This window comes from Penicillium cataractarum (assembly GCF_028827025.1).
Source record: "Penicillium cataractarum strain IBT 29864 chromosome Unknown utg000008l, whole genome shotgun sequence".
NCBI lineage: Eukaryota > Fungi > Ascomycota > Eurotiomycetes > Eurotiales > Aspergillaceae > Penicillium > Penicillium cataractarum.
In genome coordinates, this window is record NW_026622744.1 from 1,377,572 (window position 1) to 1,390,194 (window position 12,623).

The 12,623-nt window shown below is 52.7% G+C and overlaps 6 protein-coding genes across 6 annotated transcripts; 4 read left to right on the forward strand and 2 right to left on the reverse strand.

The window, feature by feature from the left end:
- Positions 1-181: 181 nt before the first annotated feature.
- On the forward strand, positions 182-3,225 carry N7496_009624 (urease Ure; the record flags this gene model as incomplete). Its single annotated transcript, XM_056702538.1, has 8 exons — positions 182-202; positions 272-358; positions 450-476; positions 574-951; positions 1,040-2,716; positions 2,774-2,833; positions 2,893-3,072; positions 3,145-3,225. The coding sequence occupies 8 exons, from the start codon at positions 182-184 to the stop codon at positions 3,223-3,225; spliced, it is 2,511 nt and encodes an 836-aa protein (XP_056551538.1).
- A 532-nt stretch (positions 3,226-3,757) lies between these two features.
- Positions 3,758-4,417, forward strand: N7496_009625 (uncharacterized protein; the record flags this gene model as incomplete). Its single annotated transcript, XM_056702539.1, has 1 exon — positions 3,758-4,417. One exon carries the CDS (start codon positions 3,758-3,760, stop codon positions 4,415-4,417), a length of 660 nt encoding a protein of 219 aa, XP_056551539.1.
- An 831-nt stretch (positions 4,418-5,248) lies between these two features.
- N7496_009626 (uncharacterized protein) lies at positions 5,249-8,203 on the reverse strand (the record flags this gene model as incomplete). The annotated part of the gene is made up of 8 exons (XM_056702540.1): positions 5,249-6,463; positions 6,526-7,107; positions 7,182-7,453; positions 7,509-7,662; positions 7,741-7,839; positions 7,905-8,038; positions 8,095-8,112; positions 8,176-8,203. 8 exons carry the CDS (start codon positions 8,201-8,203, stop codon positions 5,249-5,251), a joined length of 2,502 nt encoding a protein of 833 aa, XP_056551540.1.
- Positions 8,204-8,221: 18 nt separating this feature from the next.
- On the reverse strand, positions 8,222-8,467 carry N7496_009627 (uncharacterized protein; the record flags this gene model as incomplete). The annotated part of the gene is made up of 1 exon (XM_056702541.1): positions 8,222-8,467. One exon carries the CDS (start codon positions 8,465-8,467, stop codon positions 8,222-8,224), a length of 246 nt encoding a protein of 81 aa, XP_056551541.1.
- Positions 8,468-8,896: 429 nt separating this feature from the next.
- Positions 8,897-9,943, forward strand: N7496_009628 (uncharacterized protein; the record flags this gene model as incomplete). The annotated part of the gene is made up of 1 exon (XM_056702542.1): positions 8,897-9,943. One exon carries the CDS (start codon positions 8,897-8,899, stop codon positions 9,941-9,943), a length of 1,047 nt encoding a protein of 348 aa, XP_056551542.1.
- Positions 9,944-10,682: 739 nt separating this feature from the next.
- Positions 10,683-12,532, forward strand: N7496_009629 (nitrogen permease regulating protein NPR2; the record flags this gene model as incomplete). Its single annotated transcript, XM_056702543.1, has 4 exons — positions 10,683-10,725; positions 10,789-11,163; positions 11,274-11,410; positions 11,465-12,532. 4 exons carry the CDS (start codon positions 10,683-10,685, stop codon positions 12,530-12,532), a joined length of 1,623 nt encoding a protein of 540 aa, XP_056551543.1.
- Between the last annotated feature and the right edge of the window lie 91 nt (positions 12,533-12,623).

Below are 12,623 nucleotides of genomic sequence, written 5' to 3' on the forward strand. Positions count from 1 at the left end.
CCCCTTGCTTCCTTCGTACTGGGGAAATTCACGACCTGCGCTCTTCCCTTCGGTTTCGCTGAACTTGTCACGGATTGTGTTCTTTTCTCTACACGGCTACCCCTCATCCCGCCCCCCCGTCTACGTCCGCCGATAACGGTTCCCTGCTGCTGTACGCCAAGCTCCGGGTTCCACCTGCGCCATGCAGCTTGTTCCGAAGGAGGTAGGGGTTTTGATGTATACCCAGCGTTGGGCTGTGATGATAATCGTGCTGATATGTATGTGTGTGTAGCTTGACAAGCTCACGATCGCGCATCTTGGGTTCCTGGCGCAGCGTCGTCTGGCGAGGGGTGTTAGATTGAATCATGCTGAGGCTGTGGTATGTGCCTTGAATCCTGGAGTTGGAAAGGGGAAGGGGAATTGCTAGGTAGTGTAGTCGTTTGTATCGCTGACATGGGTGTTCCTTGTAGGCTTTGATTTCTAGTGTTCTGCACGAGGTACGTTCGCTTCTTTCCTGGGATTGACCGCGATGGGTTATGCGCCACGCGCCAAATGAAGCAAAGAATAGGCTAACCATACGGTGTTCCTGTATAGCTCATTCGCGATGGCCACTACTCCGTCGCCGATTTGATGTCCATCGGCAAGACCATGCTCGGTCGTCGCCACGTTCTCCCCTCCGTCGTCGCTACCCTGGTCGAACTCCAGGTCGAGGGTACGTTCCCAACTGGTACGTACCTGGTCACCGTGCACCACCCAGTTAGTAGCGACGAGGGTGATCTGGAGCGTGCGCTGTATGGAAGTTTCCTGCCTGTTCCTCAGCGTGAGGCGTTCCCCGATCCAGATCCCGAGGATTATATGCCGGAGAAGATGCCCGGTGCGGTGATTCCGGCTAAGCATGCGCGAGTTGTGTTGAATGATGGGCGGAAGCGGATTCGGTTGAAGGTTATGAGCAAGGGAGATCGGCCGATTCAGGTACGTAGAGCTGGGAGTGTTGTGCAGGGTGGTGCGGTGTGGTTGTCTACCAGAAGATCTGGAAAACTGACGAATCCCTTGATACTAGGTCGGATCGCATTACCACTTCATCGAGACGAATCCCCAATTGCACTTCGATCGTATCCAGGCCTACGGTTTCCGCCTCGATATCCCCGCCGGCACATCGATCCGTTTCGAGCCTGGAGATACCAAGACCGTTACCCTGGTCGAGATCGCCGGCCACAAGGTTATCCGCGGAGGCAATTGGCTGGCCAACGGGCCCGTGGACTTGAGCCGGGCCGATGAAATTGTCACCAAGCTGCAGGCGGCCGGGTTCGCTCATGTCCCGGAACCGACGGCGGATAGCGCGCTGATTACCGGATTCTCCATGGAGCGCGAGGCGTATACGCGCATGTTTGGTCCTACGACGGGCGATTTGGTGCGTCTTGGTTTGACCAATTTGTGGGTTCAGGTCGAGAAGGATATGACCAGTTATGGTGACGAGTGTGCCTTTGGTGGAGGTAAGACTCTGCGTGAGGGTATGGGACAGGCATCTGGGCGCTCGGCGGTCGAGTGTGTGGACACGGTGATTACCAATGCCTTGATCATTGATTACACTGGTATCTATAAGGCGGATATTGGTATCAAGGATGGTATGATTGTTGGTATTGGAAAGGCCGGTAACCCGGATGTCATGGACGGAGTGCACCCGGATCTGGTGGTGGGCTCGTCCACGGACGTGATTGCCGGCGAGAATAAGATCGTTACCGCTGGTGGCTTCGATACGCATATTCATCTGATTTGTCCGCAGCAAGTGGATGAAGCTCTGGCATCTGGTATCACCACTTTCCTCGGTGGTGGCACCGGTCCCAGCACTGGTTCGAACGCGACGACTTGCACCCCGGGACCCAACCACCTCAAGAACATGATGCAAGCCTGCGACAGTCTCCCTATCAACATCGGTATTACTGGCAAGGGTAACGACTGCGGAGCCATCAGCATCGAAGAGCAAATCAAGGCCGGTGCTGCTGGTCTCAAGCTCCACGAAGACTGGGGTTCCACCCCCGCAGCCATCGACAACTGTCTGGCCCTCTGCGACGAATACGACGTACAATGCATGATCCACACAGACACCCTGAACGAATCCGGCTTTGTCGAGCAAACCATTGAAGCCTTCAAGGGCCGCACAATCCACACCTACCACACCGAAGGTGCCGGTGGCGGTCACGCACCAGACATCATCTCCGTCGTCGAGCACCCCAACGTCCTCCCCAGCAGCACAAACCCAACCCGCCCCTTCACCCTCAACACGCTCGACGAACATCTGGACATGCTAATGGTCTGCCACCATCTCTCCAAGAACATCCCCGAAGACGTCGCCTTTGCCGAAAGTCGTATTCGCGCTGAGACCATCGCTGCCGAGGACGTCCTGCACGATCTCGGCGCTATCAGCATGATGTCCTCGGACTCGCAGGCCATGGGCCGCTGTGGCGAAGTTATCCTGCGCACTTGGCACACTGCGCATAAGAATAAGATGCAGCGGGGCAAACTGGAGCAGGACCAGGGAACGGATAATGATAATTTCCGGGTGAAGAGGTATATTAGCAAGTATACGATTAATCCGGCGCTGGCGCAGGGTATGGCGCATCTTATTGGTAGTGTGGAGGTGGGTAAGGTTGCGGATTTGGTGCTGTGGAAGCCTAGTAGGTTTGGTACGAAGCCCGTGCAGGTGTTGAAGAGTGGAATGATTGCCGTTGCGGAGATGGTAAGCTTCCCCCTACCGGTTGGACTATGAGGGGTCAATACTGATTTTGTGAAATAGGGTGATCCTAACGCTTCGATCCCGACGATCGAGCCTATGATTGTTCGTCCTATGTTCGGTGTATGTTTGCCCCGTCTTTCGCTTGACTTTTGACCGTGTCCACCGTGCTAATTATTTAGGCCCGCCTGCCGAGTACATCGATCATGTTCGTCTCGCAAGCTTCCATCGACAATGGTGTCGTACAGAGCTATGGTCTGCGCAAGCGTATCGAGGCAGTCAAGGGTTGCCGGACCGTTGGCAAGAAGGATATGAAATTCAACGATGCTATGCCCAAGATGAAGGTTGATCCGGAGAGTTATGTAAGTTTGAGCTCACAATGCTTTTCACAGGCTGTTTATTTGGGGACTGCGCTAATACACATGTGCTTCTAGACCGTCGAAGCCGATGGGATGCTGTGCGACGCGGAGCCTGCAACAGAGCTACCGCTGACACAGGCGTACTATATCTTCTAAGTTTCTCAGCTTCTAGGTTGAAGCTGAAGCTGGAAGTTGTGCAATCCTGTGAAGGATTAGCTTGTGCCACTCTCTCTTCGTGGGGACTTCTCCCTCGAAGGCTCTTTGTCCGTGTTCATTGTGATTGTTTTGTCGTTTATCGTCCCCCCTGCATTGTTTGGTTCTCATATACCTCTCGAGCGTCTACTTATTCTGGGCGTTTCGTTCTTTCGTCATAGCAAGAGAGAGCGCCGTTTTGTGATTGTGATTGTGATTTAGTAGCTACGAAAGTGATGACTCCTTTCTCTTTGATTTCCGAAGCTGTAATCTTTCATTTCTTTGATTTAAACTTAATATGCCTGTAGAATGCTTTTGCATCTTAATACTCTGTTTGACTACTTTATCGAGGACCCGATCGATCGATCGGCACCAACCTAGAACCAGCCCCGCGAATTCCTTGCCGTCCAACATTCAAAGAACATCCATCACCCCCTATTCATATCGCTGTACAACCAAACATTTATACACATATACCCACATATACATTTTTCCAATGGCTATCCCCAACCCAACAACAATAACCCTAAACCCCCCTCACCACCACACCAACGACTCCAAAACCAACCCCAATAACAAAAACACCCCTCCATACATCACCTTCCTCACCGGCACCTGGCACGTCACACACTCCAGTCTCCCCCTCTGGAAAGACAAACGCAACGTCTCAATTACTTATACACCCATCCCCTCCCAAAACGCCAGTACTACGGCAGGAAGTGGAAGTGGTGATGATCCCACCACAAAACTAGACGACCTAGTCCAATATCAATCACGGGATCCATCAAAAACCAAAATCCACACCGTCCACGGGATAGACACGCCCTCGGTATCGAATCCAGGGGCGTGGGATTGGCGGGGGAAGGGGTGGTTGATGATTGCGTCGTCGCATTGGGAGGTATTAGGGTTTGGAGAGATCGAACCCGAACAGGCTGGAGCTGGAAATGGAACTGGAAGCGAGGAAGAGAGGAATGCATGGGTCGTTACTTATTTTGCAAAAACACTGTTTACGCCCGCGGGGATTGATGTTTATTCGAGGCGGAAAGAAGGCGTTTCGGAGGATATTTTGGAGGGGATTTTTAGGGCTTTGAGGGGGTTACAGGTGCCAGAGATTGGGGGGCTTGTTGATGGGGTTTTTGAGATTCCGAGGGATTGAGTTGAGAGTATGGGATTTGCTTTGGATATGATTTTGGATGTTATAGTATGTACTATGTATGCTCGCCTTAGTTCATGTTTGAGTTTGATATCAGTCTCGAGTATTGGGGACTGTTTAGTACGGTTGGTGTTCAACTTACCACGGTCCGATTGGTCTGACTGAAACAATCAAGTAGCATACAGTCTGAGACAATTCACATGTTGGCTCTAGGTCATAAGATTATCCATTGAAGTAGTTCGCCGAGAGAGTCACCCCGGCCAAAGTAGACCCACCGGACTTCGCCGGTTCAGCGGGATATTGACCGACAATCTATATCGGAAGCATCCGGTCTGCGCCTGAATGCAGGGAGATTATTTCATTTCTACGCAGACAGCTCCAAGAGAAACTTTATTCAGCGAACATACCGGGCTAGGAATGTCTTACGTGCTACATTTCGTAAGTTTCATGTGCTAGGCAATATTGGTCCGTCATATTAACATCATTGATGCGCTGGGAAACCCTCCAAAACTCGTTAGCTACTAAAAAAGCAAATACGAAACGATGATGGCTTTCAGCGTGTGATTTGACTTCCCCAAGCAGGTTGTTCCGGGCAGGCCTAACACTTCACGGACATTCGACATGTGACAGGAAACCCGGGATGTAAAGAATTACAACCCTTCGCTACAACCGTCAAGCTCGTCAACCATCCATCGCAGTGTCAGCAGATCTTTAATATGCAACCGACAAGATGACATGTGGGACAATAGCCGGGTTTACCAGCCTGTCCATCATCATCGGTCCGCATATGAAGATCAGGCCCTTCCCTGAAACAACCTGCTCAGTTCAAATCAATCACAGCTCCATCTCTTCCTCACCATGGTTGTCACCAGCCGAGGTAAGCCTACCGGCCCAGGCCGAGTAGCTGTCTTCGATGGCGGCAAGATATGCCTCGATTCGAGCGTGTCGCTGCTGTGCAGCGGACATCTCCCTCCGCTGGATAATGTTGAGCACTTCCAGTCGCTCACGAGTCAAATTACCAGACCTCGGGTGAACGTATCTCGACGATGACAAAGAAGGGGCCAAGACGGACTCGGGGATCGAGGTTTGCCTCTCTCGAGTAGCCATGGCCGGCTCGGTGGGGGATTGGGCATTCGAGGATGAGGCTCTGTAGGCCTGGGCTCCATAGGCATGTGCTCCATAGGCCTGGGCTCCATAGGCCTGGGCTCCATAGGCCTGGGCTCCGTGGGCTTGTGCTCCATAGGTTTGTTCTCCATAGGTTTGTTCTCCATAGGCATGTGTTCCGTAGGCCTGGGATCCGTAGGCTTGCGCAGCTCCAGTAGTTGGGCGTCTGATAGGAACGGTCGGAGGTCCTTGTCTATGGGACTTGTTGCCCTCGGGATTCACTTCTGCCTTCTTCTCGCTCTTTTTCTTCTCCGTCTTTTGATTTGGATCTGGGACGTCTGCACCGTCTGCCCCGTCCAGGCCTCTAAACATAGCAGGAGGAAGGGGTCCGACTTCCATCTCCATCAGATCAGACCGTTTCGCGAGATATTCATGGGCACGTTCGATCTCGTCGCGCTTTTCTTTGACCATACCAGGAGTGGGCGGATCAATAAGCTGAAGCAGCCTGTTAGTTATGCCCGTCTCCTCCGCAATTGGGAGCGACGAAAAGTCGTGCTCGACGTTTGCGAGAAGAAGCCAGTTTTCTTTAAGCTCCCGGATCAGCTCGTAACCCATTCTATCCACTCTAGCGAAAGAGCGCGGGCTCACAGGGGGATCGACAATTGGATCAGGCTCTGGGAATTCATTTTCCTGAAGATTCTGTCGGACTGATGATGCGGCCCGCCAAACTTCTTCTGCCTCCGCAACTTGATCCTTGCGGTGCTCGAGGACCTCAGCGTCACCGGCATGACTGGTCAGCAGGTGGCCAAAAAATTCGTCGACAAGAGCCTTCCCTCCCAAGATGTCGCGGTCGTGTACCACGCAGGCATGAATATCGTTGGGTCTGAAGACACTAATCAGATGACACAACTCTGAATACGAGGAGTGCCGAGCGTAGGGAAACCGCTGAGAGAATCGGTTAGTAATGACGATCACGCAGCTATCAAGGAAATAGAGAAAGAACTCACGATAATTTTGCGGCGAGGGTTGCCTAGGACATCTTTTGCGTCGTCTGTGTGCATGGTCCCATCGTACGCGAGGACTTGGCGTGCAAGAACACCTAGAAAGGCATCGAGGGGGAGATTATCTTCAAGGGAGATACCATACTTGCTGATCGAGAGTCTGCCCCCATGGGCATAGAGGTCCTCGAGTAACCTCGATTTTACAGCAGCCTTATCCTCGGGGCCAAAGATCTCCATACGGGCAGTGCAATGGTTCACGAGGTGAAAGAACCGGAGGTCTGGCGGCAAAACAAGTTCTTGTCGCAGGTACACATCGCCCGAGCCGCCACCCTCACCCATATCAGGTACTTCGAAACCGTCCTCCTCACGGCCCAGGAATGGCTTGATGTAGACAGTACTGCTTTCACAGGCGATAGGGCATGGAGGCACACATAGGTGAATACGAGCGTTGCACATGTCGCTAGTAAGGCAGCCTGGAATGATTTTGTTGCCCAGTTCGAAGCCATTGTAGGCTGCAGACTCGTCGATTCCTCTGTTGGCCTGACCAAGGGACTGATAAAGCGCCAATTGATACGCATCAGGATGGACCTATCGATAGGAGTAAGTGACAAGAAGCTTGGAAACATGTTTAGAGTTCGAGGATGGTGTTTGACGTGGCTCACCTTTGTTCTCAGCGCGGCAGCAAGGGCCAGCCAGACCTCTTCATAGCCGAACGTCCAGGCTCCGAGGTGGAAAACCGTTTCCGGAGGAAAGCGCTGTACCCTTTCCAAGAGCTCTGCAATCCCCTCGGCCTTGGAGCTGAACTTCTCCGGGGGTATGCCCGCATGACGTAGGTACGTGGTGTCAAGATACAGGTTATCGAGCTGTTTGCCGGCCAGAGTGTATGGAATCAGAAACGGATTGCGGATCAGGCTATCGACCCACCATTTCTCCGCTGTAATTCTGTTAGCATGAAAGGGATATTGATTTGGTGAGACAGCCCTACTGACCTCGGATGTCGCCGGTGTAGAGAATTGATTTGCCATTGCCCTCAATTAGGAACATGACACTTCCAGGGCAATGGTTGGCATCGATCAGAGTCACGCGAATCTTTTTGATCGGGGTGAGTTCAATCTCCGTTGGGGTGTTCAACGGGATAGGGCGCTGAATAACGCGGGAAAACGAAAGATATGAGCCGCTGACTCGCAAGAATGTTGATAAGCAATATCACTTCAGACTTACCAGCAGCTTGTTGAGATGTTTGTAGGTAACCTCGCGTGCTTCAAGAATGCCCTGCTGAAAATTGATGCGATGAGGAAACCGCTCAAGGCGCAACAGTAGCTGGATTTTTTTGATTGTGGTTAGCACCCGAGTTCTAGAATCAGAACGGGAGACATCAAACTTACCTCGCGCGTGGTCGGAGAACAGTAGATGAAAGGCGCCCGGAAGGACTCGAGACCCTGGAGATGATCGGTGTGCACATGGGTCAGGAAGCAAGCCAGAGGTGGAGGACGATCATCGCTCTTCCGGAAGTAGTCGACTTTGAAGATGCTCTTGTCAGCTGATGTTTCACAGGGTGGATTTTGTCATACTTACTCTGGATGTCCGGGAACTCTAGAAAACGACAGTCAGCCGGGGGGGGAACGTGTTTGGACAGGGACCGAGGGGATAAGTTACCTGCAAGGACCCCATTAAAGGTCGACATGATGGCCCCCGGCTGGAACTAGCCTTGAAGGCTAGTGCCCAGCGGGCGTTGGATGTGTTGTCCTTGCGAAAGAGTGGAGTGGCTGTGATACGAATCTGCCGAGTCCAGCTGGCGTTGCAGTGATCGTGCAGGAGGGACAACGAGGAAGAAAAGCCATGTCAACGTGGGAAGGGTTTGAAGTAGGTGGTATCCTGGATCCGGTCGCTTAGTCGGCGATGAGTCGTTGCAGACAAACGATGTCGGATTAGTCGTCGACGATGTCATGGTTGGTGACCTCGAGGAAGGGCGGGATGATGAGCGGTTGAGCTGGTTCCTTCTCTCGTGACTTACCACCCTTCTTTCTTTCTCACTCTCCCCCCCTGCCCTTCGTTCCTTCGCTTTCAGTCCTTTTCGCTCCTGCTTCCTTTCGTCTTTTGTGAATCTTCCCTCTTACACGCCTCCGCTCTGTCCTTTTCGTGATCATCTATGAGTTGTTCTCCCCCCACCGTTGTCTAGACCGCCCCACTATTAGGAGCTGTCAGGATCTCCAAGGAGATCCTAATTGACAACGAGAGGAGGGGCCGCCTGAGCGCCCAAGTGGTTTCGTTTCACAATCGCAGCTGCGCATTGCCTAGCAGACTTTCCAATTCTTCTCTCTTCTTCACCTATTTCTACTCCCCCCCCTCTCACTCTTTCTGCCACCTCGTCTTCACTATGCGGAAGCCAGTGCTTGCCGAAACCGTTTACGCGACGCTCTTCCCGCGGCAACGCTCTACTGACCCGGGTTCCTTCCCTGCCCACATTACTCGCAACCTTGTACCGGAAGTGCGAATCGAGACGAATGCTTTCTATGGACCCCTCGACTGCATTGAAGCCCAGTATCCCGGATTGGACTATGCCCATCCACCCCACCGTCTCAGACTAGGTCGCTTCCCATGGCACCGCCGCCTGTTCCGCGCATTCGACGAACTCAAGCTCACTGCAGAGGAAATCTCGGAGTTGTGCTGCTGGGAGGGTACTAAGTCTGCGCGCCAGCGCTATGAGTTGGAGGAAGGCATCATAGTACGGGACACGACTGGCGAGAGTACTCGCAGTGAGACGCCTCCACCTCTGCCCGCGGTGACAATCCACCCAGACTTCTACACCTTGACGGAGGAGCAGGAAGAGGAAGACTACTATGACACACTGGAGACGCGGAGTGACGACACTGTGCGCGCGAGCCATTCACGTAGCTCCAGTGCCCTTGCCGACTTTCCCACCCCGTTGGATGACGACGAGGACAGCGACGAGGAAGTGGAGAGCTGTGGCCTGGCCCTCAACGATCGTCTGTTGGCAGCAACGGCTGCACGAGCGCAAGGTGCCAACGTGCCTGTCGACGAGGACTACGAACAGTGGCTGAAAGACGCCAACGAGCGCGGCGGCTACGGCTGGATGGTGGCGGCTATTCGCGCTAACCAGCCATTGAACGATCCCGAGGCAGGAGCGACCTCATCACCCTCTAGCCCTCACATTGATGACTTCGGACGAGTCCAGGCAAGGCAGGTAGGGGAAGCTATTCGGTCCGCTAGTCTTGCAGCAGCGATGCATGCGGCTGAAGCCCGATACCCGCAATATCCAGAGCCGCCAGAGGTCCCGGACTATTACACGACTCCATCTCGGCAATATCTGAACTGGCGCGAGCTCCTTGCAGAGGATGAGATGGATCATGCTTTTGCCACGCAGCCTCAGACAACGACACGCACTCCCAACACAGCACGCTAACTGTGTGCTTGACCTCTTCGATATGACTGATTCAAAAGCAACTCGACATGACCCTACTGCATTTACTGGCGTATTTCTTTTCCATCTCTCTTATTTGCATTCTTATTGATCCCTCTTATTTTTGCATTCTTATCTCAGAAGTGGACTGGCTCCTTTCCGGGTTTATCTTATTGCTCTATTCATATGCGTCGCTTTCTACCTCAGTTTCACCCCTCGAGCCTTCAAGATGATGAAAGACTCATTTCTGCATGGACTGGACAGACCTTCACTGGATCTGTCTGGACAATGGCTCTTGGGGTTCAGTTCCACTTAATACCCCCCGATTTGCTGCATCCGTCTGGTATTTGCTGATTCGATCGAGATATTCATTTCTTCTTTATCTTTAGATTTTTTATTATCAGAGAATTTATTTTATCTTATCTATTCTTTCATCTCGCAAACCTAGACTGTAAAAATTTCTAATAAACTATAGTACTTCGCAGTAGTCGGGACTCATTCGACCCCAAAGCTCGGGCGGACCCACCGATAAGCAATCCAGCACGTCTCCAAAGTCACCGCGCCGAACTCGACTTGGGACAACGAAGGCCCATACTTTGTCTCTTTGCTACTCGGCAACACGGAAGAGCAAGGAGCATGGATCGCTAAAGTCTTTTTGGGCTACTGGTACTATCAGCATCACCCTCGCTAGCTGCATGCCGCGAAACCTATCCCTTGGCTTGATCGTGGCACCGGCTTCACAATGATCAAGGCAATCTTCTACAGCAAATTCGACACCCAGGAGGGTTAGACTGCGAGCTCCCAAAGTCCTCATACTCCAACTGAATGCTGACAAAAAACTATTCCAGGCCCAAAAGTTGTCCATCAAGTCCCCGACGGCGCCATCGTCCCCTCGTCCACCGCGCCCGCGCAACCCCTCTTCCTGACCTTCTCCGACGTCTCGTTCTTTGTGATTCCCCGCCAGGAGCTTTGTGGCAACTTGCTGCAGGTCTGCACAAATGGATACCGTATCCTGGGCTATCCCATCTGCATGAAATCAGATCGCTATCCTCGCAATGAGTTCATCTTCAACTTTTGCATTGTGCTGGCCGAAGAGGAGGATTTCAGTCAGTACAAGAGCGTGGTGCAGAAGCTTGCGGACTTGATGCATGCATTGGAAGAGCAGAATGGGTTTTTATCGAGGGATTTCTCCAAAACCGGTGAAGGGAAGGTGTATAGTCTTTGTGAGATGTTGATGGAGGATTTGAACAATTACTGCGAGTGCATGATTCCAATTGGTGGGTGCCGCCTTTACGAATTGCATTGCGAGGCGATGAAGCTAACAGTAGCTCAGATGAGCTCAATACTTTGAACATCAAGTTGTTTCCTATCTATCCCTCGCCACCACCAGTCAAGGCGTGGCAGGTACCCTTGTTCACGGTCCGGTATCAGGCTTTTATGGACGAGAATTGGGATCTCTCCCTGCAACGGGTATGATGAGGACCGTCGATGTTCGAAGCGAGTCCACCAACTAACTTCTAGCAGATCGTTCCACATATCAATGGCGTCAACAGCGTCCGCATTATCTCTATTCTCGCAGATACCGACTTTTCTCTCACATGCCGAGCCATCCGACACTTGTTATACTATGGTTGTCTATTTCTCTTGGACATATTCTCATTTTCGGCCATTTACGCACCAACAGCCCAATTCAGCCTCACCATCGGCTCAGACGAAGCCATGCAACTTGAGTGTGCGCGCTACGTCAATACACGTTTCGCGCCGCATCCACCGATCGGCCCCCACACACCCCTCCCACCGCAGATTGCGCCGGTAGCAGCGGCAACCAGTGGAGGGAGTACTGGCGGTGCTGGGCCACTATCAAGCCCGCTGACCGATCCTGCCCCGAGTCTGTCTCGCGACGACTCCCGCTTCGACGCAGAAGAGATATGGCCATTATTGGGCGACCCAGAAGATGCACCGAATGGTAGCCGCAAAGTCCCCGATATACCCGAAAACGACAGTATTCCCGCCGGCCAGGGCCCCCGAGTCGTGGATGGCGTGGGTATCGTCGAGCTCTATGCGGCCCTGAAACAAGGACAGAGTGTGAAGCAGTGGTACTCACAGCACAGCCGCGAGCTTGCCAACATCGATATCCGCCGCTTCATCACCTTCGGCGTGATCAAGGGCTTCCTCTACCGCGTACACAAATACGCCTGCGCAACCGGTCAGCCAGCACCGACACCGCGCTCATCGTCCATCGTCCCCATGACTGCATCGGCGGGACCATCTTCTCGTGCCACGACTGGGACTAACACTCCGTACGCGGCATCTAGTGTGGGCGAGGACGCTCCTATTTCCGCCCGACGAGATGCTAGTCGTGAACGTGCGGCTTCTTTTCATAGTGGGAGCCGTGGTGGCATTGGGTCTGGGAGTGCGCCTTCGGGAGTCTTTGAAGAGGAGGAGGATGAGATTGATGATCGGACGCTGTCAAAGTATCTCGATGGTACACATAGCTTTGATCAGATTTGTACGGAACTGGAGATTAGCGAGCGCGAGCTGACGGTTCGATTGAAGAGGTATCCCGGGGAGGTGCTGATTCTCCACCGGTGATGCTGTTCGAAGAGGACGGTGTGTTTTCGCGATAGTGTCGAGTCGTTCATAGTTCATAGATACCCCCTTTTCTTTTTTCCTTCTTCTGCTT